The sequence below is a fragment of the Protopterus annectens genome, chromosome 2.part1, assembly GCF_019279795.1.
Source record: "Protopterus annectens isolate FY-2018-M chromosome 2.part1, PAN1.0, whole genome shotgun sequence".
In the NCBI taxonomy this organism is placed as follows: domain Eukaryota; kingdom Metazoa; phylum Chordata; order Ceratodontiformes; family Protopteridae; genus Protopterus; species Protopterus annectens.
The window spans coordinates 1,149,131,101-1,149,158,235 of NC_056729.1; the positions used below are offsets into that span (position 1 = coordinate 1,149,131,101).

At 38.9% G+C, this 27,135-nt stretch overlaps 1 protein-coding gene across 2 annotated transcripts in view; it reads left to right on the forward strand.

Annotated features, from left to right (window-relative positions):
- CLU (clusterin) overlaps window positions 1-27,135 on the forward strand; it is a 229,419-nt gene that overhangs the window by 13,770 nt on the left and 188,514 nt on the right. For both annotated transcript variants that reach the window (XM_044062683.1, XR_006363635.1), the window contains exon 3: window positions 13,132-13,280. In XM_044062683.1, the coding sequence (XP_043918618.1) occupies window positions 13,132-13,280 (149 nt within the window). The remainder of the gene's footprint in view (window positions 1-13,131; window positions 13,281-27,135) is intronic.

The following is a 27,135-nucleotide window of genomic DNA, read 5'->3' on the forward strand; positions in this document are numbered from 1 at the left end:
AAAGAATTACAGAAAAAAATGTTAGACTTGGAAGCTAGAAGCCGGAGAAGTAATTTTATCATAAGAGGTATTCCAGAGAGCTTTGATAATTCACAACTTATTCCAATAATAAAAGAAATACAAAGCTCTCTTCTGGCTAATAAAAATCTCCTGGATGAGATAGTGATCGAAAGAGCTCACAGAGCTATAAAGCATACACAAACAAGTGATCTTCCTAGACAAATCTATATCAGACTGCTTAATTCAGCACATGTTCAACAGATAATGTCAGCTTATAAGATTAAAAAGAATGTTACATGGAGAGCGCATAAAATTATGATTACTCAAGATCTTCCTTTACAAATTAAACAAAATCGACAGAAACTCAGCAAATACTGCAATTACCTCATTGAAAATAAGATTTGTTTCCAAATGAGATATCCTGCAACTTTAACATTTTATTACAAAGAAGAAAAAAATATCCTTGGAAACACCTGACCAGGCAAAATCCACCTTTCTGCATCTCTTCAAAGTAAATCCTGCCCGAAACAACTCTTTTCATATCTTTTTTATCCAAAAACAACCTTTGGAAGGCTAAACAAGTGCTACAGCTTCAAAGAACTACAAGACAGAAGAATATACCACTGTTATGGGAAATTTTAAACAAATGGATGTGGAATGTGTTCTAAATAACTCTGCTTACTTGCCTGTAAAGAAAACCTATTTGCTACACAGTAATACTTAAGGTACTATCTTTTAGTAACTGCCTTTACATTTAAAAGTTACAACGCTACCTAACACTGTCTGCATAGAGAAATGACTTTAAAGTGCATTTACAGCTTACAAAAAAGAAGTGTTAAATTACATTTAAAATGGGATATAACCTTTGATATAATAGTTTAAGTAGTGTAAATATTAGACATAAGTAGTTTCAGTTAAAATGTATACTCATTATTCTACTGGCATAATCATTGAGTTGCTTTTAAGTATGTCTATGAGCAAGGTACAAAAACATTTCTCTCTTTTTTTTTTTCTTCCTCTCTGTTTGTTCAGTTGATGGCACTGGTTAATTATTAACATATGAGTTCACAATGATGTGTTTATATGGCTTTTGACTGCAGTGTTAAATGAAGATTCCAATACATTTAAAGAACCACAGTTAGTTGCTGTTAACAAGAATAAGGCAAATGTTGTTGTATTTTAAAGTGCTGCCTTCTTTAAATGTTTAAAATGTATAATTATTATTCTGCTGACATAACCATTGAGTTACTTTTAAATGTGTCTATTAGCAAGGTATAAAAACATTTTTTTTCTTTTCTCTCTGTTCAAGTAGATGGCACTGGTTAATTATTAACATATGAGTTCACAATGATGTGTTTATATGGCTTTTGACTGCAGTGTTAAATGAAGATTCCAATACATTTAAAGAACCACAGTTAGTTGCTGTTAGCAAGAATAAGGCAAATGTTGTTGTATTTTAAAGTGCTGCCTTCTTTAAATGTTTAAAATGTATAATCATTAGTCTACTGGCATAACCATTGAGTTACCTTTAAAGGTGTCTATGAGCAAGGTACAAAAACTTTTTCCCCCCTGTTTGTCCAGTAGATGGCACTGTTTAATAATATGAGTTCACAATGGTTGCTTGTATGGTTTCCAATACATTTTAAAGAACCACAGTTAGTTGCTATTAACAAGAATAATGCAAATGTTGTTGAATTTTTAAAATGTCTTCTTTAAATATACATACATTGTACTTGGTTTTTGAAAATATTGTTTTGTTAACTCTTTAATACCTCTTGAAATGTTAAGAATTATAATATGTTGCTGTTACTACAAAACTTTTTATAAAATATACTTTTCCTTTTCTCTCTCTATAATATCTAAGGGTACAATTAATATAATATTTTAAGAAGTCTGAAAATGCATATGCAGTATATAAATAATAAAAGGAGCGGGATGGGCACAGTCTGTTAGTTGATGACTGTTTGCATTTGGAACAGTATGGGTATTATTGACATCCTTCTGATATATATCTACTCCTTGTTGTTAAAAATAATAGTTTCTTTTAGTTCCTTAACTCATGCACATTTACAAATACAGAAGGATGGGTGGTTAGGCACCTATTTAGAGTTTAGGAGTATAGAAGTCACAACATTTATTCTTAAGATAAATACACTAACAGAAAAAGTTTATAACTGTATTTTTGTGTATCAACTAATGAGAAACTTCAACAATATTAATAAAAAATTATAACCATAGACTCTTGGAATGTTAAAGGGATGGTAGATAAAAAGAAAAGAAATGTAATCATGCACCTCACATACCAAACTCAGGCTGATATAACTTTCTTGCAAGAAACTCACTTAGATGACCAACTTTGGGTTAGGGAAAGGAAAAGAAAGTGGGTTAAAACAATAGTTGCTGCAAATTATAGTTCTTTGTCCAGGGGAGTGGCCATTATAGTAAATAAATCATTCCAAGGAGAGATTACTTCCTATGAAGCTGACTCAAAGGGAAGATGGGCACTATTTACTACTGAATATCATACTTTAAACAAACCATTACTCTTTCTTAATATATATAGCCCCTGCTCAAATCAACAGCTCTTCATTTATGAAATCTTTAATATATTAGCCAAATACCTAAATCATCTGTTTATTGTAGGTGGGGACTGGAATGCTTTATTAAATCTAGATAAGGATAGATCGCATAATAAAAACAGACAGTCACAATCTACCACTACAGCACTTGAAGAATTACATAATATATTTGAACTAGTTGACCCTTATGTTAAATTTCAATATGATAAAACAATATCAAGATTCACTTTCTTTTCAGCCACTCATAAAACTTGGTCCAGGATAAATGCTTTTCTAATTTCCGTTGCTTTCCTTTCTAACAAATTAAATTATGCTGTATCACCTAGAACTCTTTCAGATCATTCCAAAATAAGACTTTTAATAAACTTTCAAGCTCGTAAACAGAATATTTCCTATTTCAATACCTGGACATTAAATCCTAAAATTATACAAAACCAAGAAACTATACAAGAAATTCAGAATGTGCTAGCCCAACTTCAAAATGATTTTATATCCGATCGAATTCCATATGACATACAATGGGCAGCTACCAAGGCAGTCATCAGGGGTATTATTATTCAAAAATCTGCATGGCTCAAAAAAAGTATAACAATCCTAAGAATGAACTATAGTGTCAAATAAACACTGCTGAACTAGAACTTCAGGAAAAATATTCTAAAGAACTTGAGGAAAAAATAATTGATTGGCAAAAACAATTACACAAACACTATTTAGAAAATATCTCCTTCTTAGAATTTAGGTCAATATATCAATATTCAGAATGGGCTCAAACACCATCAAAATTCCTAGCTAGACTAATTAACATAAAAAGTGGACCTCCTAGGATCAAAAAAATAAAATATGAAGGACAGGTGAAATATAAAGATCAAGATATAGTGGACGATTTTGAAGATCTTTATAAGAAATTATACAATATACCTTTATCATCATCTACAAACAGATTTGACGATTTTATACATAATATAAACTTTCCACAAATTACAGAAGATCAATGGAAACTCTTAAAATCACCGTTATATTTAAAAGAGATAAAAGCTGCAATAAACAAACTAAAATTAGGTAAATCCCCTGGGCCTGATGGATACACATTGGATTTTTATAAGCTATTCATGGAACCTATCTCCAAAGTGTTATTAAAAGTTTTCAACTATATAATACAATATAGTGTAACAGACAAATACTTAAATAACTCCAAGACAGTGTTGATTCATAAACCACATTCTGACCCAACATATCCAGCAAATTATAGACCAATAGCCATCATAAACACTGATCTTAAGATATTAGCCCATGTTATAGCAAATAGACTTAAGAATATACTCCCCTGTATTATTTCCCAACAACAAATGGGCTTTATGACAAACAGGCAAACAAGTGACAACACCCTCCTTTTAGATACCATTGTAAGACTACTTAATAGGGATAAATGCCCCAGATATGCCCTTACAGTAGATGCAACTAAAGCTTTTGATAGAGTAAACTTACACTTTCTCTTTAATATACTGCCTTTATATGGTTTTCCTCAAGAATTCATTAAAATGATCCAGGTTCTCTATCAGAAAGCTTCTACCACTATACAGGTAAATAAACGTATAACTAACCCTATACTCTTATCCAATGGTACAAGACAAGGATGTTCTCTTTTGCCATACCTATTTAATCTTTATCTAGAACCCCTCCTTCTGTTTATTTCACAAAAAAACTTTCATTATATTCCCAGAATCCACAATACAAATCTTATATACTCGGCCTTTGCTGATGACTTAAATATATACTTCCAACTCCCCACTACTGACCTCCCAAAAATACTTAAAGTTATTAATCAGTTCTCGGTAGTTTCAAATTATAATTTAAATTTAAACAAGTCACACATATTTCCCCTCAATCCTATAGGGCATAAAGAATTGTACTTTCCTATGAGTGAGATCAAAATAAACTACCAGACAAAATATCGAGGAATAATATTTACTTCAGACTTTAAAGATATTATAAACAATAACCTACTAACTACATGGACTAGTATTCAAAACAATATGGATAGATGGAAGAACATTAATATGTCTCTACTGTCAAAAGCTAGTGCTGTCAAGATGAATTTTCTACCAAGAATACTCTTTCAATTAAATGCTACCTTTTCAAATATTCCCCAAAACTTCTTCCTTGCCGTGGAAAAAGCTATAACAAGATTCTTATGGTATCCCAAATCTACCAGAATTAAATATGCAAAACTTGTACTCGCCAAAGATAAGGGGGGATTGGGGTTACCTGATTTTAACTTTATTATAGTATAATTACTGTATACAGACTAATACAAATAACTATGACTCGTATATAAATACTTGGACACCCCAGTGGATCAAAATCTGGTATGAACAGTTGAAATCCCTTGGCTGTAATATCAAATCCTTACCATTCTTGAATTTAAACCAGGCTAGCATATACACGAAGAATTTCCACCCACTAATTAAAAACATGATTCTTACAACACAGAAACTATTTAAATCATTGCAATTAGCTGACACTTTTGCCCTTATACAACTGTTACACCTAAATCCTAATTTACTAATAAATAATAAACCAGTAAATCTAACAAACTACCCCCTGATAAAAGACTACACAATATGAAATATATACCAATGGAAAGACTCTAACACGGGGCAAATGAGACTTGAACTCAAACTTCCTATGAAATATAGTATTATCCTTAACAAACTTCATCATCTTATAAATGCTAAATTTTTACAAATACACACTGACTTACAGAACATAGATTTAGTTAAATTAATACTTGAAAATCTTGCGATTAAAGGGAAGACAATTTCTAGGACTTATAAAACTTTAATGAGTGCAAAACATCAGAATTCTTTATTATTTTCAAACTACTGGCAAACGAAAAATCCATCACTGACTGAAGAAAGTAAGAAACTAGCCATTGAAAATACAATCAAATTCATTCCTTTCAAGAAGTTGTTATATACACAAATTATGGTAAATAACAATCTATATTATACCTTATCTAAATTAAATAAATTAAATCCTAACTTTTTGCCTATATGTCCCCATTGTCCGGATCAAACAGCTGATATTTTACATGTCATGTGGAACTGTACTAAGATACACAACTTATGGTGTTCCTTGAGAGTAAGATTAGAGAAGATGGGATATGAAAAATCAACCCTTACTTGGGAGACAGCTATATTGTACATTAATATCAATCAACTCCCAAAAATATTAAAACATGTCTTTATTACGATGTGTGCCCTTATTAAATTCTTTATTACAAAGAATTGGAATGTCATGTCACCAATTACATGGGAAAATTTTAACAATCTTGCTATCAAATATATCTCATCTCACAAATTAATTTATTCAAAAACAAAAAACAAACGCTATTACGAAAAATATTGGGGTTACTTACTAGATATAATTCTTGACAAATAAAATTTGTGTACAAATTGTCATGAAAAGCTAACCTTTAAATAAGAAATGAATGTAGTATAACCAGTCTTTCTTGCATCTTCTCCCTTCTCTTAGTATATGTGTAACTAGATATTTTCCCTAAACATACAAATAAATGGTTAAATTTCTATTTTTACTTTATATATAGACTATCCCCATTCTAACTATCCCTTATGAGACCAAATGAACATAAGAATTCTCATACTTTACTTGCTGATGTAGTGACTTCTTGTGTATATATTGTGTATATATGTATATATATATATATATATATATATATATATATATATATATGTATATATATATATATATATATATATATATATATATATATATACTTCTTTTGACCTAACTTTCATTTGCCTGACACTCATTTGCCTGAGACCATATGACTGAAATTTCATTTGCCTGACACTTCATTTGCCTGACAAGTATTATTAGCAAGAAAATGGAATATGCCCCCTTCCCCACTGCAGTGTGACCCTGGAGTTAGAATATATAGTTGGGGGGGGTGGGGGGAACAGCCCCCCACTTACTTTTCTGTTACTAAGCAATATTACATCAAAAGTTAACAATATCATCTGAAATGAAGTGGGGGGCTTCACCCCCCACCCCCCCTAACTATATATTCTAACTCCAGGGTCGCACTGCAGTGGGGAAGGGGGCATATTCCATTTTCTAGCTAATAATACTTGTCAGTCAAATGAAGTGTCAGGCAAATGAAGTGTCAGGCAAATGAAATTTCAGTCAAGTGGGGTCAGGAAAATGAGTGTCAGGCAAATGAAAGTTAGGTCAAAAGAAGTAGACCCATATATATATATATATATATATATATATATATATATATATATAAATATATATGTGTGTGTGTGTGTGTGTGTGTATGTATATATATATATATATATATATATATATATATATATATATATATATATATATATATTTATATATTATTTTATTTATTTATTTATTTATTTATTTAAATTTGTTGACCGGGAGTGTCCGACTGGACGTGGGTCCATTTTCAGCGGAGGCCCGGGGAGAAAAGCTCCACAGTAAAATAAACAGAGAGTAGTTACATTGGATTACATAGTGATTAACAATTTAACATAGAAATTACTTACAACATATTTACAGATGAAGAACATAGTACATCAGTAGACAACTAAAATCTTTATCTGTGAAGTACATAACAGGCATTAACAAATGTAACAATGAGAAGTTCCTGCTGTATAATAAGTACTAGGCTTATGAGCATCTGAGCTTGCTATCATCAAGGTAGTTAGTGGAGGTGAAAGAAAGGTAGTAGTTGGATGGGGTGGATGATATTAGAGTGGGAGTTGCAAGGGCATAGCCAGCATGTTTTTAGGTGCGCTTTTAATAAAGTTTTGATGTTGGTGCATGATGGTACGGAGGTAATTGTGGGTGGGAGTGAGTTCCATAATTTGGCTATGTTGCAAGAGAATAGTGCTTCACCAGCAGAGTTATTGGCTTTAGTGATCTGCAAGTGATTTTTGTTGCTGGATCTTAGTGGTCTGGTGGTGCGATAGGATTGGAGTAGATTCTGGAGGGATGGGACATTTAGTGGATGGTTTACTAGTTTGTGGGTGAGTGAGAGTTGATACCACTGAAGGAGGTGAGGGAGTTCAAGCCAGCCCAGTTCAGCAAGTGAGAGACAGTGGTGACTACGGTAGGATGCCCCTGTGGTGAATTTTGCATTTTGTTGTAGCAGGTCTCTAGCTTGTTTAGATCACATTGCCTTAGGTTGGTATATACTGGAGAGGCATAAAGTAGGGTGGAGATAAGGTGGGAATTTGCTATTGAAATCTTTGCTGCTTTGGTGAGAAATTGTTTATTTCTGTATAATGCTCCTAGATTTTGTGGACTTTTTTTATGGTCATGGATATGTGAATGTCAAATTTTAGTTTATTGTCTATTTCCATTCCTAGCAATTTGGTGTGTTCAGTTGGGTATATAGTGGTGTTGTCTTTTGCTGTGATGTTAAAGTGAGAGTTGTTTTGAGTATGTTTGGTGGGTTGGAAGATGAGTAGTTTAGTTTTGTTTGGGTTGAGTATTAATTGGGCATCGGATAACCATGTTTCAACAGAGGAAAAGGCTTCCTGTGTGACTTTTTGCAGTTTGGGTAGGGACTGGGCTGAGCAGATGATGGTAGAGTCATCTGCATATTGGATGAGTGTGCCATGTTTGGTGGCAGAGGCTAGATTATTGGTGTAAAGAGAGAAAAGTAGGGGTCCAAGGATGGATCCTTGGGGAACCCCTATGGAGACAGGTAGTTGGGGAGATATGTCATTCTGCCATACAACGGATTGTTGGCGGTCAGACAGGTAACTCTGAAACCAGTTGGTGACTGATTGTGAGAAGGAAAGGTTATTGAGGACAGAGATAAGTTGTTTGTGTGGGACCATGTCAAATGCTTTAGATAGGTCTAGGAAAGTAGCAGAGGAGAGATAGCCATTGTTTTTATGCTGAAGGATAGTGTTTGTAAAGGAGAGTAAGGCAGTGGTGGTGCTATGGTTTGGTCGGAAACCATGCTGAGTACTGGAAAGGAGGTTGTTAGTAAGGAGGTAGTGTGAGACCTGAGAGTGTATGCATCTCTCTAGTATTTTGGAGAGTGGAGAGAGAATAGCTATGGGGCAGTAATTGGTTAGTTCTGCAGAGGGTCCGCCTTTGTGGAGGGGAATTATATGTGAGACTTTCCACAATGTAGGAACGTAACTTTCTGACAGAGATCAGTTAATCAAGATGGATACTGGGTAGGCCAGAGCATCGGCTGTGATTTGTAGGTATTCACTTGGGAGGTTTTCTGCTGCTAATTTGGTGGGTTTAAGTTTAGTTAAGAGTTTTTTATGTTGGAGGTAGATACAGGAGAAAAAGAGAAGGCAGTGGGAGATTACTAGTTGAAGGTGTGGGTTGGAGGGGAAGGGGGGTTGTGTTGTTTAGCTAGTAATAGTATGGTTTGGGTGAAGTGTGTGTTGAATGAGGTAGCAATATTTTCTGAGGAGTGAGGGATGTTAGGAGGAGGGGCACTGACTTTTACTGGGTGGAGGATGGAGTTTATGGAGGACTAGAATTGTTTGGCGCTGTGTTGTGAGGAGTCTAGGGCAGACTGGTAGTACTGGAATTTGTCCCGTTTTATTAGCTTTTGACTCTATTGCGTAGTTCTAGGAATTTCTGTCTAGCTGCGGGGTTTTGGTTTTGCGCCAGTGCTCCCAGGCTTTATCCCTGTTTTTCATTTCTGACTTAGTGGTTTTCTGTAGCCATGGGGAGGGTTGTGCTTTGGTTCTGGAAAATCTTATGGGGGCATGGTAATTAAGGATGTTCAGAAAGGTAGTATTAAAAGATTCAACTCGCCATCTAGACTGAGGTACTTTAGAGCATGCCAGTTACATTCTTTGAGGGATGAGATGAATGTGAGTGGGTTAAAGTTTATTTTTACGATTTGACAATAGATGACAGGTTTAGCTTGGTACAGGTATTTTTGAGTAGGAATGTTGGGGAGTGATCACTGAGGCTATCTGATAAGCAGCCTGTTATATATGACTGGGGGTTCTTACTGACTAGTATCCAATCCAGGGTAGAGTGCTTGCTGGAGTTTTTATTTATCCTTGTTGGTGACTGGACTAGTTGGGTGAAGCCATGAAGGTGTACATGATGGGTTGGATTGTTGCCAGAACAGGATTGCCAGTCAATATTGAAATCACCTAAGATGATAGTTTCTTGGGGGAGATGGTGGGTAGACCAGCTGAGGAGGTTTTCTAGTGGAGGGATGTTTTGGCCAGGTGGGAAGTAGCATCCAATTATGTTGATGGTTTTGTTTCGGTTAATTTTGAGGTTGGTATATATTATTTCTTCACTGCCTATTTGTGGAGCTGATGATTTTAAGATCTGGATGTTTAGATGTTGTTTAAATATTATAGCTACACCACCTCCTTTTTTATTTAGCCGGTCTACTCTTAGTATGCCGTACCCTGTAGGGAGTATTTGCTCACTGGTAATGTGAGGTTTTAGCCAGGTTTCTGTCAGGACGACTATATCTGGGGAGTATAAGTCTATGGTGGCATGGAGTTCATGGACTTTGTTGGATATACTTCTAATATTTAGGCTTAGTAGAAGGAAGTCACTTGGTTTTCTATTGGCTGTAATATGGGAGAAGTTGTGATTTCTAGTCTGATTATGAGGATTGGGGTTGGAGATGGTAGGGCCAGGGTTGGGGTGGATGTCTCCACTTAGGGCTAGTTTTGATATGCATGAGATTATTAGTTTTCTCAGTTTTTGAATGTGTTTGTTTATAAGGGAAATTTTATGATTGTTCTCTGTGGGTAATAGGTATGGTGGGAGGGTTACTATGTTAAGTTGTAGGGATGCTTTACGTTTGAGTAATATAGTTGGTAGAATATGTGGGGGGTGCATAGGGATGGTTCTTGAGCTGGTGGGAGGGGAGCTGAGTATGGGTGAGACATGGGTGGTGGTGTGAGTAGTAGTACAGTGGTAGTGGTTGAGTGGGGGAATGATGGAGCTTTGGTAGGATGTAAGATATGCAAGGAGAGTGCATGCAGTGAGCAAAGGAAAGGTATGCTTGTACATGTCAGTTGAGGAGGTGTGATAGAGGGAATATGGAGGAGGTAGTGTTGGGTTAGCGCTGTGGTTGGCTATTGGAAAGATGGGAGAGGTTTGAGTGCAATAAAGGTGGGACCACTGGGGCGGAGGGAATAGGGGCAGGGCGGGAGCAGCGGTAGAGACCTGGTTAGGTTCCTGTATGAGGGGCTGGAAACAATCACAAAGCAAGACAAGTATGTGTTAAGAACAATCACAATTGACCAAGGACTGCTCTGAAACTGTAAGTCTTGTCTTAATTTCTCAGGTGGAAAACCAGGATAACCTTGTATCAGTAGGCTACTGTGGTATAGTTTAAATAAACAAACACACAGTATTGATCAGTTATGGATACTATTTGCTAACAGAAGGGAATAAGAGAAAGTGGAAGATGTGTGTGTGGTGGTGGTGGGGGGCTGCTTACAGCCAAAGCACAGTGCTCTCCAGGGGAAAATGAAGATTGGCTCAAACAGTTAGACACATACTCAAAGTTAACTGTAGCTGTTTGCAGACAGTTCAGACCCGGACTGCACTTTTCTTTTAGGAATGTTAAAGGTGGTACCGCAGTTGAATACTTAAGAGTGGTGTTAGGTCTAGAAAAGAAGAGTACAGAGAGGAGTAAGCACTTTTGAGATGGTAAATATGTATTATAAAGATTATAAAAAACACACTGAGCAAATAGCTACCACATGCAATGTCCTGAACCACTACTTAGTATAGCAGATACTGAGCCAATTGGAAGAACATTAGAAAACAAAAACCAGACAGTTATGCAGCCACAGATAAAAATATAGCGAACAGCAATCTGTCATGGTTCTCCAATGTGATTCTATCCACCAGTAACAGCACAAACTTATAGAAATAATTTAGACACTAGTATGAGCTGTCTACACACAACACTATTACATGAATAACATTAGTGAACAAGGTGCAGCTATGCAAATAAATCCATTCCATATGTCATATATATATATATATATATATATATATATATATATATATATATATATATATATATATATATATATATATATATATATATATATATATATATATATATATGGATCACCTTCGATTTACCGAAACGCCAAACCGCCGAAACACAAATCACCGACACCAAAAGACCAACAAAAAATACAGACAACGCAAAACACCGAACACCATTACACCGACACACTACACGTAAACAACACAGCACACTACATGACATATCCACTAGCCCTAACCCAAACCCTAACCCTAAGGTCCGACACTACCGCACACTTACCCTACCTGCACCCTAACCCTAACTCACTTACCCACCCCTAACTCCAAGGTCCGACACTACCGCACACTTACCCTACCTGCACCCTAACCCTAACTCACTTACCCACCCCTAACCCCAAGGTCCGACACTACCACACACTCACCCTACCTGCACCCTAACCCTAACTCACTTAACCCACCCTAAAACATAAACCCGTCACTAACACACACTTACATTACCCAAACCCTAACTCCGACACTACCGCACACTCACCTTTCACACACCCTAACCCTACATCCCTCACTATTGCACACTTACCTGTCCACTCCTAATCCTAAATCCCTCACTATCGCATACTTACCAAGTCGCTTACACATTCCCTTGTCGGTCTTCCAGCTGTCGGGATTCCAGCGTGTCGGTCAACTGCGTTGTCGGTCCGCTCGCTTCCTCTTCCGCGTGTCGGCGAATCGTGTCGGTCAACTGAAGGTGATCCATATATATATATATATATATATATATATATATATATATATGTATATATATATATATATATATATATATATATAAATATATATATATATATATATATATATATATATATATATATATATAATTTTCTTGGAACAAGATTGAGTCTGTTTTCTTTAGACAGGTATTTGTATTGTTTATTTGTGTTTTTGAGTTATCATATTGTTGTTATTATTTGAAAAAAAAGAAAATGAAATAAAGAGATTTTGGAAAAAAAAAGGATACCTTTATTTTTGCAGCTAATGACACATGTAATTGCATAAGGTGCAGAGTATAACTTGAAGTACAAAATTGCCTAGTTGTTTTGTAACATCCTTCAGAGTTGTTAAGTTATTGCTTAGCATTCTGCTTAGAAGTAAGTTATAAAAACAAGCAGCATGCTATTTTACAAAAGCCGATAGGTATATCTACCTGTACCTTTTACATGAAAAGTGTACAGTTGCCATATGTCAGAGATTTAAATGGATAATAGTTTAGACCCGATTTGCAATGTGGAGCCGATTCATTTAACAAAACTACCATCCACATTCAAATCCAATAGCTATATGCACCATTACACATTGGCATTTATATCCTAATGCAATAATTTGGCTTTCAGTATAAATAAAATTTCAGCCAATAGCATTATAATACATACATTTTTTAAATTACAGCTTTTTTCACTATAGCACAGTTACAGAAAAGTACCTTTTTTTTTCTTTAAAGAGCTGTCGGAACAGGGAAAGAAGTACTTGGAAACAGAAATTGAAAATGCTGTCAATGGAGTACAGCAGATGAAGCGACTCATGGAGAAAACGGGAAAAGAACATGAAGCCTATTTACAAACTTTAAGAGAAACAAAGCAGAAAAAGGAGGTAAGCCAAAATATTCAACATAACTGAAGCATGTATATTTGAATTGTCTGAAAGTATTACATAATTTGCACATCTGGCACAATGGTTCAGGTTTTTACCTCAAAGGCACAAGATATAGGGTTTGTTTCTCATGAAAGGGGACTGGCTAGGCTTAAAATGGCCTGCAATGGCAGTTTATTATTTACCTATGAACCTATAATCAAATCAGAAAATGTGTTGAGGAAGCTAAGCGAACATTACAACTGTACAAGACAATGAACTGTTTAGGATTGAGGCAGTGCTTAACCAACCAATACCATTTGGGATTCTGTAATATTAGCAACCACTCAACTCCACCCAAGATAATTGCTCTCACACAGTTCAGAAACTGTCAAATGCAGCTGTGCTGTAAAACAGAATATGTAAATTATTTGTATGAAAACTTGTGCTTCTCAGCTTTACTGTTTTTTTCATCAAGGCATTTCTTTTTAAATCAAATGACCTTGGTTGTGCTAAAAGCAAGATGCTTGATACAGGAGAGCTAAAATAGTCTTTAAACAATAGCCAGATCTTCCTCCATATTCCTCTAAGTAGTCAAACTTCTTAGCTCAGTGTAACAGCTGTACCAGTGTAAGGAAGTTGTCATTTCAAAGTAATAAGATTTGCAATACTGATTTTATTTTAATTTATAGGCTCATAGGTAGGTACTAGGATATCTGCCCGAGGGCATTTATAAGCCTAGTCAGAGTGTGTCGGCTTTCGCCGCCCCATTGATTAATTAACTGATCTTCTGTCAAGCAGAGCCAATGAAGTGATCCCAGGGGTGTATTTTCTGTTACCCATCCACTCGTTAAGGTTTCTGTTGAAGAGTGTTAGTGAGGGGCTCTGCTAAATGTAGTTTGGAATTTTGTTCCAAAGCATGGGGAGTCTGTAACAGGAATCTATCCCTCCAGCATGTTCTATTTATTGTTGTGGCGAGGTTTTGCTCACTAGAGCGCATGGCTCGCAGTGACTTGGATTTCTTTAGGTGGAGCATGTCCATCAATTCTGAGTTGGACATGGCTTTGTAGGTCAGGCAGAGTTCACCTCTGAATAAGTGATATGCCACTGATTACAGCCAGAGTTTTTTGTCGGGCTGCATAGAACATATGTTTGAGGCCAGTAATCCTCTTGGTGAGGTACTTTTGTGGTCTCTCCAGCTGTTGGAAGTGTCTTGTGAGGTACATCCCAAATGGGGCATTGTACTCTATGATGGGTCTGATGAGTGATGAGTAGAGGGGCGGTATAACCTCTTTATTTCTAGATGCGAACCCTTTAGTAATTAGATGGGCCACATAGAAGAATTTCCTAACTACTTTGGCAATATGATTGTCAAAGAAGATTTTACTATCTACCTGGGTCCCCAGATCTTTTATTACCTCTTCTGTATTAAGGGGGCTGCCACCTATGTGGTAATTCGTGGGTGTTTTGTTTTTCCCAAACGGGATGACTGTGCATTTGTTGGCATTTAGCTTGAGGCTATGACATTGACACCAGAGAGCCGTTGTGGTGCCACCTTTGTGGAGCGGGATCACTGTTGCTGTACACCATTCTTTGGGTATATAACCTGTGGTAAGGCTGAGTTGAAACAGTGAGTTTATGTGAGGGTTTAGTTCATTTTGAAGCTCATGTAAGACGCAGCCCAGGATACCATCCGGTCCCATTGATGCTGTGTTTTTTACTTTGGAGAGGGCTGCTTTCACCTGTGTGTCTGTGATGCCTGGGGGACTGCATTCTTCTGGGATAGACACTGGTCCTTTTGGGGGGGAAAGGGGTAAAGTTTGCACTGAACCTGTCTGCCGGGATGTTGGCAATGTCAGTGGGTTCTGTGTATTTTGTGCCATTTTGCACCAGCTCAGAGCAGATCTGAGAGTTGCCACCCAGATTCTTGATGTAGCTAAAGAATGCCTTGTGATTATCTTTAGAGTCTTTGGCGATTTTTCTTTCAAAGCTAGCCTTTGATGATTTTATGAGGGATCGAAGTTTCTTGCTAGTACTGATCAGGGATGCCTTCCCTTTTTGGGATTTTGCCTTATCATGTAATAGTTTCCTCCTTCTGTTGTATAGCTTATTTATGGCCAGGGTCCACCAGACTGGTCTCCTGTTTTTGGAGGAGTGAGTCTTGGTTTTACTTGGGATGGCACAATCCATGCATTCCTGTAGGTGCTCATAGAGTGCATTTGTAAAGGATTCTGCAGTTTGGGTAGAATTTTCCATTAGCCTGGGGGCTTTGAAACTTTCCACCTCAGTCTTGAGAAGTGTGAAGTTTGCTTTTGAGAAATTTTTCACAGTGGTTTCCTTGGCTGGGGATGGGGTTGGGATGTGGATGTCCATTGTAATTAGTTTATGGTCTGATCTTACCAATGAGGGGTTTACCTCTGGTGTGGAACATTGAGCCCCATGTTGGTGATGACCAAGTCCAATATGTTGTCCCCTCTTGTGGGAGTGGTGACCATGGCATTTGAGTTTATAAACTCCAGGAACCATTGGGCGAAAGAGCTTGGACTTGAGTAGTTTTCCCAGTCGATGTTTGGGTAGTTGAAATCCCCCAATATCATGGTGTTTGGTGAGGCCTTCATATTCTCCAATGTTCTCAGGAATGCTGAGTGGGGGTCCTGAGACAAGGTGGGTGATCTGTAGCAGGCTATAAACTGAAAAGCAGTTTTACCTACTGTTAGTTGCACATGGATGGTTTCCGCTGCCTCGTGCAGTGCCACTAACCTGGAGGTGTGTGTACCTTGATGAAGATGGATACTCCCCCACCTTTAGTGTTTTGGTCCAAGTTCTGGGGCCAAAAAGAATGGTATGAGTTGAATCCTGGTAGTGCTGGGGTGCTCTCTGGGGCCTTAAACCAGGTTTCTGTTACTGCACAGATATCAATTTCCTCCATACTGAGAAGTCCCTCGAATGCGTGCATCTTGAGGTTTAGTCTTCTGGCATTGACTAGCATTACCCTTAGTTTTTTGTTTCTGGTATTGTCTATAGAGGTGGGTTTGTCTTTTGAGCCTTGCCTAAATATGGCACTATGGGGGTGGCAAGAGCCTTAGCCAGAATTCAAAAGCCTAAGGGTGACAGGTGCAAGCCGTCCCTGGCAAAGCAACGTGGCTTGTCGAGTATGCCATCCCAGGCTGATAGACACTGAATCCCCTTTGAATGACACCAATAGCTTAGCCAGTTGTTAAAATTGATCATTTTGTCTTTATACTGTGGCATCATTCTTGGTGAGGGCAAGATGCTACTCAGGGTCAGGGTCATACCGGCCAGGGCTACATGATCAGATAGCTCCTATATGTCTCTTTAAATGTAGTCCAGGGAGGTACGTCTCAGGTCATTCACACCAACAGCAGTGACAGAATCATATTTGTACCTGCTGTGGAGTGACCTGAGTGCTTGTGTTATGTGGCGGATCCTGGCACTCAGCAGGCAGCTTACAGTGACCTTCTCCTTGTTTAGTCTGGTGAGTGGGACGACAGTGTGCCTGACAATAGAGTCTCCAATTACTAGTGTATTAGGTGTGTTATTTAGCCTTAGGGGCTGCGACTGTGTGGCACACTGACTTTGTGAAGTATGTGATACGTGAAAGTTGTTGTGGGGTAGCGGTTGCTTGGATGTTTGCTTTGGAGGTCTCTGTTGCTTTGGCAGATTTTTATTTAGAGCCTCCAAGTACATTTTTGTGAGTTTGTGTCTTGTTTGCTGGTGCGATTGGTCTATGTGAGACTGGTTGTGTGGTGCGAGTGGTTTCCTTCTCCTCCTGACTGACTATGCCAGTCTTGGGTTGAGAGAGCTCAGCCTCCAGTTTGGCTGTATATTGCATCTCTCACATATATTTGAGTTTGTTGGAAGGAGGAGAGGGTTGTCTGTGTACATAAGGCAATTGTAACATTGCTTCAAGATTCCCAGGTTCACCAGTTGGACTAGAGAGTATACCTGAAACTGCACTTTGGACATGCCTGGATGGTTTAAAGAACTGATTTATTGATTGTCCGGAATGGAAAAATAGGGAGCCTTGTATTTCTGGATAGTATAAGGGGGTGTAGTGCTAAAGTTTGTTAATGCTTACTGAGAAATTTGAGCAAGTGCTGGGCTGTAGAATGATGGTTGAGTGCTTATTTTAAGAGTTTGACTAGTTCTAAGGGAAAAATTGAAGAGCAGACTTTGTGGAGCCGGGAATAGTTTAAAACTGCTTAAACGGTGCTGCGTGACATTGCGCGATGTGCAAAATCTTGCAAAACCATGCAAATGCGGGTTTTAAGGCAGGGAACTTGAAAGAGATAGGAATTGGCCCAAAACGGCCAATAAGCTACTAGTTGCTGGGCTGAGACCACTCCTCCAGGGACGGATAGGCTGCTCAAAGCTCCCCACTCTCACTGGTGAATAGAGAAGCTTCCTCCTATCCAAGTAAGGATATGGGCAACACAGAAACTTATACCACAGCCCAGAATTCAGCAAAACCTGAAATCTGGACTACTCTAGTTCAGAAAACGTGAGAAATAAGGATTTTTTTTTTTCTTTTTTCAACAGAACAACAGCAACTTAACAGAAAAACACTGTAAATGCTTTAAACATGCTACCCCACTTGAGTGTGTAGTCTACAACAGTTAAACAACACAACAATGATTTAAAGAAGTGCAGGAACAGTAGAAAATGCAAAAACTAGCTTTTTTCAGATATTAGAATAGCTAGAAACTCGCTTTTTGGTGAGAATATGCAATTGCAAGTAAAAATGCAGAGAAAAAAATAATCTGTTTAAAGTCTCTCTTTTCTTCTCTCTGCTGCTTGTAACACTCTGCAGGACCATGAGGAGCTGTGCTCAGTGTACAGTTTCTAAACAATAGGTATGGAATTCTAATATTTGCCATTACTGACCATCAGTAATCCTCAGCGATTTTCCTGAAATATCAGAAATTATGGATAAAACAAAGATCTACAGAGAATAGTATGTCTGTACTTGGTATGCAAACAGATTCTTTCTGAAACAGCATGGGATCTGAAGAGACAAAATATAAGACCTTCATGATCTGTGGCAGGGAAAATGGAAGTCACAGCAGGTTTTCTGAATACTAAACATTACTCACTAAAAACATGTTTTTAAAGTTTATTATATTTATTATTCACTGGCAATATAGTTGTTTTAGGTCCTGTTTCTTTATTGTATTTAATCAGCTGCTGATTTTATTGAATTAGTATTTGATCATGTGATTGCGTGATTACATATTGATGGTGTTTGCCCAAATTTTTTACTGTGAAGAAGCCCGAGTGTGTGAAATGGGCGAAAGCACTAAGTATTTTATTTTTATTTTAATTTTCATGTTATAATAAATTACGAGTTTCCATGAACTACTGAGGCACTGGTGATTTTATTATTTTCTAATCCTAGACATCTGTACGTAGTGAATCCAAAAGAAAAAAAAAAGAGAAATATGGATGGATGGATAACCTTAACTGTTTTTCCTACTTGATCACTGCAGCTGAGTATCATGAAAACAGCATGCTGTTAAAAATCACAGCCATGGTGTCACAGTATATAAAGGGCATTTATAGGATTCAGATCAATGGTGCAAGATTTGCATTTAACTGTAATCACCTTTTATCCTGCTGAGACTTGTTTAAGAATTATTCTTTATAATGATCATCATTTAATAGACTAAAGCATTTGCATTCATTAGTTAGCACATTAGATTCAAGATGAATGTATTGTGTTAGCATGGTATTGTCTCTGATATTAATACAGCAAGCAACACACCATTACTTTTGGGGATAAAAATATAAACCCCATTTGTATAAGATGAACCGCAGACCCTGACAAAATCATAAGATTCTTTTCTTTGCAATCTCCCTGCACAGACTTCAAAGTCGGATTTACAAGGTAGCAGCTATTTCTGTTTACTGCTGTCTTAAGTTATCCCACAAAGGGGGAGCCACCACGGACCCTGGGAACTACCGCCCCATTAGCCTGATGAGCCTGGTCTGCAAGGCTGTGGAATGTATCATCATGGAACTTATAAACAATGACATTGGCAATCTCCAAACTCTGGACCTCACCCAGTTCGGGTTTGTAAAAGGCAGATCATGTCTCCTAAACCTGATAGACTTTTTTGAAGCGGTCACCAAAGCCGTAGATGAGGGTAAGGTGGTTCACACAGCATATCTAGATCTTGCCAAGGCCTTCGACACCATCCCCCACTCTGGAATTACAGATAAACTCACTAAACTAGGTATAAATCCCTATGTCACAAGATGGGACTGACTCACTGACAGAACCCACACTGTGAAAGTAGCAGACTCCAAATCCAACTTCAGACCAGTAACAAGTGGAGTACCACAGGGTTCAGTCCTGGGTCCTTTCCTGTTTTGGTATCTACTTCTCAGACGTACAGGCTAACACAGAATGTCTTTGGCTAATGAAGTTCGCACATGACTACAAACTAGGAGTCATAATCGAAACTCCTAACGATGTGGACATCCTACAAAAGGGCGTCACTGAGACAGATGCCTGGTGTCAAAGCCATGGCCTCAAGCTCAATGCCAAAAAGTGCATTGTCATCCCTTTTAGTAAAAATTCTGTACCCATGAACTACCACATGGGCGGTAGTCTACTTAACACTGAAAGTGTGATAAGAGACCTCGGGACACAGGTGGACAGTATTCTCTCCTTTGATAATCACATTGCCACAGTAGTCAGGAAATCTTTCTACATGACACACCTCATCACAATAGGTTTCTCATCCAGGAAAAAAGAGGTAATTGTTCCCCTCTACTCATCACTCATTAGACCCATTATAGAGTACAACACCACTTTTGGTATGTACCTCACAAGACATCTGCAACAACTAGAAAGGCTGCAGAAATACCTCAGAAAGAGGATTACTGGCCTCAAACAAATGCCCTACGCAGACCGTCTCAAAAAATTCCAGCTTTACTCTGTCACATATCCCCTACTCAGAGGCAGTCTCTGCCTAACATACAAAGCTATGTCAAACCCAGATCTGTTGGACATGCTCCACTTAAATCCCAATCCCTCTGAGCTACATGCTCTAGGGACCTAAACCTTGTCACCACAATAAACAGAACATGCTGGAGCAATAGATTCCTGTCCCAGAGATTTCCCATACTCTGGAACAAACTCCCTATTTATATCAAATCCTCATTAGCACTCTTCAAGAAAAATCTTGATGATTGGATGGGAGATAGGAAATTCACCCCAGGAATCACTTCTGTGGCTCTGCTCGACAGGGGCACAGGAAAACAAATTTCTTTGGTGGCGAAAGCCAGGGTAACTTCTAGTACCTACCTATGAACCTATGAATTACGGATTCCAGTTAGATTCTTCTTTAAATTAACATGTCTGGAATTGTTTCCTATCACCAGCAGCACATTCCATCTGCCATTTAGTAGTTTAAAAAATACATTCTTCACAGACCATTGCAAATTCTTGTGCTTTTCACACATTGTTTGAGTTTTACTACCTGCTCTTAACTCAAATGCCTCGTGCTTTATTCTAAATGTGGACAGTACACTGCCTTAAAATGAAAGCATTTCCTTACAGTTTCAGCTACTTTGTTACTCCTAATATATCAAATTAATTTGGCTGTGCTCAGCTGATACGCATTTAAGACTGAAAGATTGCTTCATTCTGTAGTGGTATCTGTCACTACACAAGCACCTCTGCTCCTTTAGTTCCTTTTCCCAGCTACCCTTTGTTCAACCACTTTTTTGTTGGGCTTAGATGACCATTGTCATACATTTCAGAGAATCTCCTCTTTCTTTTCCTGTATTACATGCTGTTGGTCTTTGTTTTATGATATTTGCAAAGATGTTTATATTGCCCTTACCTCAACTTTTACAACTGCCCAGACATAACCATAACAAAGAAAAATGGAGAAACACTCAACATCCGCAGTAGGTTTATTCATAGTTCCCACTTTAGAAAAAGCTGCAGTAAACAGTTAAACTCTTTAATTGTTTGGGTAAGTACTCGAGTCATGTGATCCTATTGTTTACATTCAGTCAGCTTTTCAAGTAAGAGCTGAAGTTTCACCATTTTTGGAGGAGGGTTAAATGCTGATAGCTTCCTCTGTGTGCTCCTGTGTCACCTGCTAACAGTGAGGTTTTATCACTTCACTATGAAGTTTAGTGAACCAGTGGTGTTATACTGTATATATTTTTTTTCTAAGTAGATCATTCTGTCACATTAATGTGTGTTTGTGAGTGTGTATAATGTATATGTATACACACATGAGCATTCACACACACACACACACACACACACACACACACACACACACACACACACACACACACACACGCACACACTTACTTTTCCCCAGCAAAATGACTGGTTTACTGCTAATGGAAACAGATATACTGGATACATTATATGGTAAGCCCTCTTTTGGTTGCTGTCAGCTTGTTATCCCACTGCTGGATGTTTAGACAGGCCAAGCCCTGAGAAAAACCAAAACATCTTTCCTTTGGTAATCTCTTTCCCTGATATTTAGAAAGCATATGAATTCCCTCTGCTAATGGAATAGTTAGCCTATTACAATCTTTTCTTCTATTTCTCCATCATTAAGTGCAAAATTAGAAATGCCTCTGCAGGGCATTCAGTGTTGTTTGTCTCTGTTACTTTGTATATATTTTTCTGTTGGTTATCAAGTAAAAAGCATATGCTTGTCACACAACTGCCCCAGCACCACAGAATTCTTCCTTGGAAAAGACAAATTGGCTTCCTCTTCAAGGTAGAGCCAAACCTCCTTCTTGGCTCCTTTCTTTTCAAACTGTTATGCCAAGTCATCCCAGTCACCTTCAACTATGAGACTAACTACATCCAATTTATACTACAACATAAGAAGCCACTCCACTAACGGCCATATTCTCATAACTCCATCCACTAAACTTCATTTCACAGACCACTTCTTCTCTGTTCTTGCCCTTAAACTATGGCAATCTTTGCCACTCAATCTCACTGAAATCAGAGGCTACAAATTTAGACCTCAATTGAAACAAATACCTAACTAAATGATATAAGTGCATTTTGGAAATCAGGCCATGTTACCCAACTCCTGTGGTTGCACTTTTACATTTTTCTCAGAAGACCTTGTCTGCTTAATCTCCTAACCTGTCCAACATATAAACTCATACCCGCTGCTTCCCCATGTGCACTGTCCATTCCGTACAGTATATCTAATACCCACGTCTCCTGTTATTAGCTAATCAAATGCAGCTGTTAGGTTCATAGGTTCATAGGTTCATACTAGGCTATCTGCCCTAGGGCATTTATAAGCCTAGCCAGAATGTGTTTGGCTTTCGCCACCCATTTTAAATTTATTTTGCTATGCTCTTTTTCGAGGTTAGTATACTGTGCCTCTGTCTAACAGTGACACAGAAGTGATACCCGGGGTAAACCTATGATCTCCCATCCACTCATCAAGATTCCTCTTGAAGAGAGTCAATGAGGGACTCTGCCTAACCTGGACTGGGATTTTATTCCAGAGTGATGGGAGCCTCTGGGTTATGAATCTGTCCCTCCAACATGTCCTATTTATATCAGTGCTGAGGTTCAAGTCTCTTGAGCACGTAGCTCGATGGGATTTGGATTTTCTGAGGTGCAGCATGTCCATTAATTCCGGGTTGGACATGGCTTTATACGTCAGGCATAGATCGCCTCTGAACAGGCGGTATGCCACTGAGTAGAGCTGGAGTTTCTTTAACCGGGCAGCATATGGCATCTGTTTGAGCCCTTTGATCCTCTTGGTGAGGTACTTTTGGGGTCTTTCCAGTTGCTGCAGGTGTCTGGTAAGGTACATCCCAAAAGGGGCATTGTACTCAATTATGGGCCTGATGAGGGATGAGTAAAGAGGCACGATGACCTCCCCTGATCTAGATGTGAATCCCTTCATGATTAGGTGGGCTATATAAAATGTTTTTCTAACCACTTTGGCTACGTGGTTGTCAAATGAGAGATTGCTATCAACTTGGGTCCCCAAGTCCCTAATTATTTCTACTGTACTTGATGGATTACCACCTATGTGGTAATTTGTGGGCACTTTGTTTTTGCCAAAGGGGATGACTATACACTTTTTGGCATTTAGCTTGAGGCCATGGCTCTGTCACCAGTTGTCTGTTTCTATGAGGCCCTTTTGGAGGATGCTTGTGTCGGCTGGAGAGTCGATTATGGCGCCCAGTTTGCAGTCATCTGTGAACTTGGTCAGCCACAGTCCTTCCGTGTTGGCCTGTACCTCCGAGAAATATATACCGAGCAAGAGAGGTCCCAGGACTGAGCCTTGTGGGACACCACTTGTAACTGGTTTGGAGTCTGACATGGCTCCAGCAATTCTAACCATGTGGGTTCTGTCCTTGAGCCAGTTTGCAATCCATCTAGTGACATAGGGGTTTATATTTAAGCTGGTGAGCTTATCTATAATGCCCGAGTGGGGTATTGTATCGAAGGCTTTTGCGAGGTCCAGGTAGGCTGTGTGGACCACCTTCCCCTCGTCAATGGCCTTGGTGACTGTTTCAAAGAAATCAACCAGGTTTAAGAGGCAGGATCTGCCCTTAACAAAGCCGAACTGGGTAGGATCCAGTGTCTGTAGGTCCCCAGTATCTTTATTTATGAGGTCCATGATGATCCTTTCCATAGCTTTGCAGACCAAGCTAGTCAGGCTTATGGGGCGATAGTTCCAGGATCCGTTGAGGCACCACCTTTATGGAGAGGGACCACTGTTGCTGTACGCCACTCTTTGGGCACATATCCTGTAGTAAGGCTGAGATTGAGGCTGAGATTGAACAGTAGTTTTATGTTTGGGTTTAGCTCTTCTTAGAGTTCATGTAGGACACAGCCCGGGACACCGTCTGGTCCCATTGATGCTGTGTTTTTTGCATTGGAGAGGGCGGCTCTTACCTGAGCATCTGAGATGTCAGGGGGGGCAGCACTCTGCTGGGATAGATATTTGCCCTTTTGGTGGGGAGGGGGGGAGAAGTTTGCGCTGAACCTGTCAGCTAGGATGTTGGCAATGTCTGTGGGTTCAGTGTATTTTTTGTCATTTTGGACTAATTCTGAGCATATCTGGGAATTACCACCCAGGTTCCTAACATAACTAAAGAAAGCCTTGTGATTATCCTTAGTGTCCTGTGCAATTTTTCTCTCGAAGCTGGCCTTAGACAATTTTATGAGTGCCCGTAGTTTTTGGCTAATACTGATCAGTGATGCTTTCCCTTTTTGGGATTTTGCTCTATCATTTAGTAGCTTCCTCCTTCTATTGTATAGTTTGTTTATGGCTGGGGTCCACCAGACAGGACGTCTGCCTTTGGAGGATTGGGTCTTGGTTTTATTTGGGATCGCATGATCCATGCATTCCTGAAGGTGTTCATAGAATGTGTTTATAAAGGATTCTGCGGTCTTGGCTGTATTTTCCACAGGCCCGGGGGCTTTGAAGGATTCCACCTCGGTTTTGAGGAATGTGACATTTGCTTTAGAGAAGTTTTTCACTGTGGTTTTCTGGGCAGGGGGTGGGGTCGGGATGTGAATATCCAGTGATATTAGTTTATGGTCTGATCTTACCAGTGAGGGATACACTTCTGGTCTGGAGCATAGAGTCCCCATGTTGGTGATGATCAGGTCCAGTATGTTTTCTCCTCTTGTGGGAGTGGTAACACGTTGTTCCATAGCATTTGAGTTTATAAATTCTAGGAACCTTTGGGCTAGGGTGTTGGAGCTAGAGTAATGCTCCCAGTCTATGTTTGGGTAGTTGAAGTCGCCCAATATAATGGTGTTTGGAGATACCTTCATATTTTCCAGTGTTCTCAGGAAGGCCGAGTGGGGTTCCTGGGTTTGGGAAGGTGGTCTGTAGCAGGCTATAAACTGGAAGGCAGTTTTACCCACTGTTAGTTGCACATGGATAGTCTCTGATGCTTCGTGCTTTGCCACCAACCTGGAGGTGTAGGTATCTTTGATGAATATCGATACTCCCCCTCCTTTTGTGGTTCGGTCCAAGTTTTGGGGCCGAAAAGCATGGTATGAGGTATAACCTGGTAGTGATGGGGTGCTCTCGGGAGCCCTGAACCAGGTTTCTGTTACTGCACAGATATCGATGTTCTCCATGCTAAGGAGAGTTTTGAGTGCATGCATCTTGAGGTTTAGACTTCTGGCGTTGAGTAGCATTACTCTTAGTTTCTTATCCCATGTGATACCTATGGAGGTGGGTTTGTCTTTTGAGCCTTGCCTAAAAAAGGCACTATGGGGGTAGCAAGAGCCTTTGCCAATATCCGAAAGCCCAGGGATGACAGGTGCAAGCCGTCCCTAGCGAAGCATCGTGGCTTGTCGAGCATATCATCCCAAGCTGACAGGCATTGGATCCCCTTTGAATGACACCAGTACTTAAGCCAATTGTTGAAATTGATCATCTTGTCTTCATATTGTGGCATCATTCTTGGTGAGGGTAAGATATTCTACAATCTCTACTCTCCTCACTGCTAAAATTCACCTCCATACTTGTATGTAATATGTCTGTTCTTTTGGCTGGATCACACTTCCTGCACCTATTAACATCTGTATTATGCATTGTATACCCCTGATCTTTCTTCTTTATAAATCTTCATGTATATATGTGTATATTTTTAAACTTCTGTTACATTTTGTCACTATACTTGTATAATTTATATATACTTTTAATGTTACTTTACTGTTACTATGTATATATGTATGTGACCCGAAGTGAACCTGCAAATGGTCAGATTTGATCAGTGATCTACCCCAGTAAACAAAATTAAATAATCAGCTGCACTTAATGAACCATCTAACACACCAGTCAAGATGGGTGCACCTGAGCAGTCAAGGCTTCCTAGACCACCCACTGTGCTTGGAATTGTCCTAGTAATAGATTACACCATACTGAGGTATGCAAGCATACCACTTACTAGGTCGAACAAGGAAATGGTTATGGTGAGCTGCCTCTTTGGTACAAGGATATCACAGTTACTAGGTCACTCAAGTCTCCTAACCCTAGGTACACATACAACATGGGTGATGTTCATGTGACTGTGAACAACCTGTGGCATGCATTCATTGATTATATGAATGGACACATGATAGAGCTGTCTGAGTATGCATGCAAGGTTGATATACAACTAATCTATAGTAGCAACCTATCTTTTTGACAAAATGTAGACAGAATATGTTGTTGTTGTTGTTGTGGTGCCTTTCGGCTTTTCCTGGTTAGGGGTCGCCACAGCAGAACTCCAGTCCGCTAATGATTGGCAGTAGATTTTTACGTGCTGAGTTGCCAGTTGCCATCCCTGACACACAACCTTCAACGAAGGTACACCCATTCACGCATGTCTCCACGTAGAAGATGCTCTAGCTGAGAATCGAACCGGACAGCGTCTTACTGTGAGGTGACAACGCTACTGCAGCACCACCACCGCAAACAGAATATAACTGACTTTAATAGCTGGTTATATTTTGATATCATTCCAAGGATATCAGATATGTGCCAAGTCTAACAGTTGACACAGAAGATTATGTCTGTGAGCTGTACTTCATGTGGTACAAGGTTTTGGGTCCCTCAGCCCTCATCTGCCTAATGTGTGACATTTATCAAGTCACTTTACCAGGCACTGCTCCTGGTTCATCCCTAACAAGAGATTGTCCATCATCTAGGGCCTGTCTGGTTAACAAACCTATAAGCTCCATGGCGTGTGCCATAAATGTGGAACAATGTAGTAGCAGTAGCTAAAAAGGTATGGGTTTGAATCTCATCTATGGCAAGAGTTTGTGTGTGTACCTCAAAGATTAATGTCAAGCAAAGTTCTCATTAGCACTCGTCAAGAAGAATCTTGA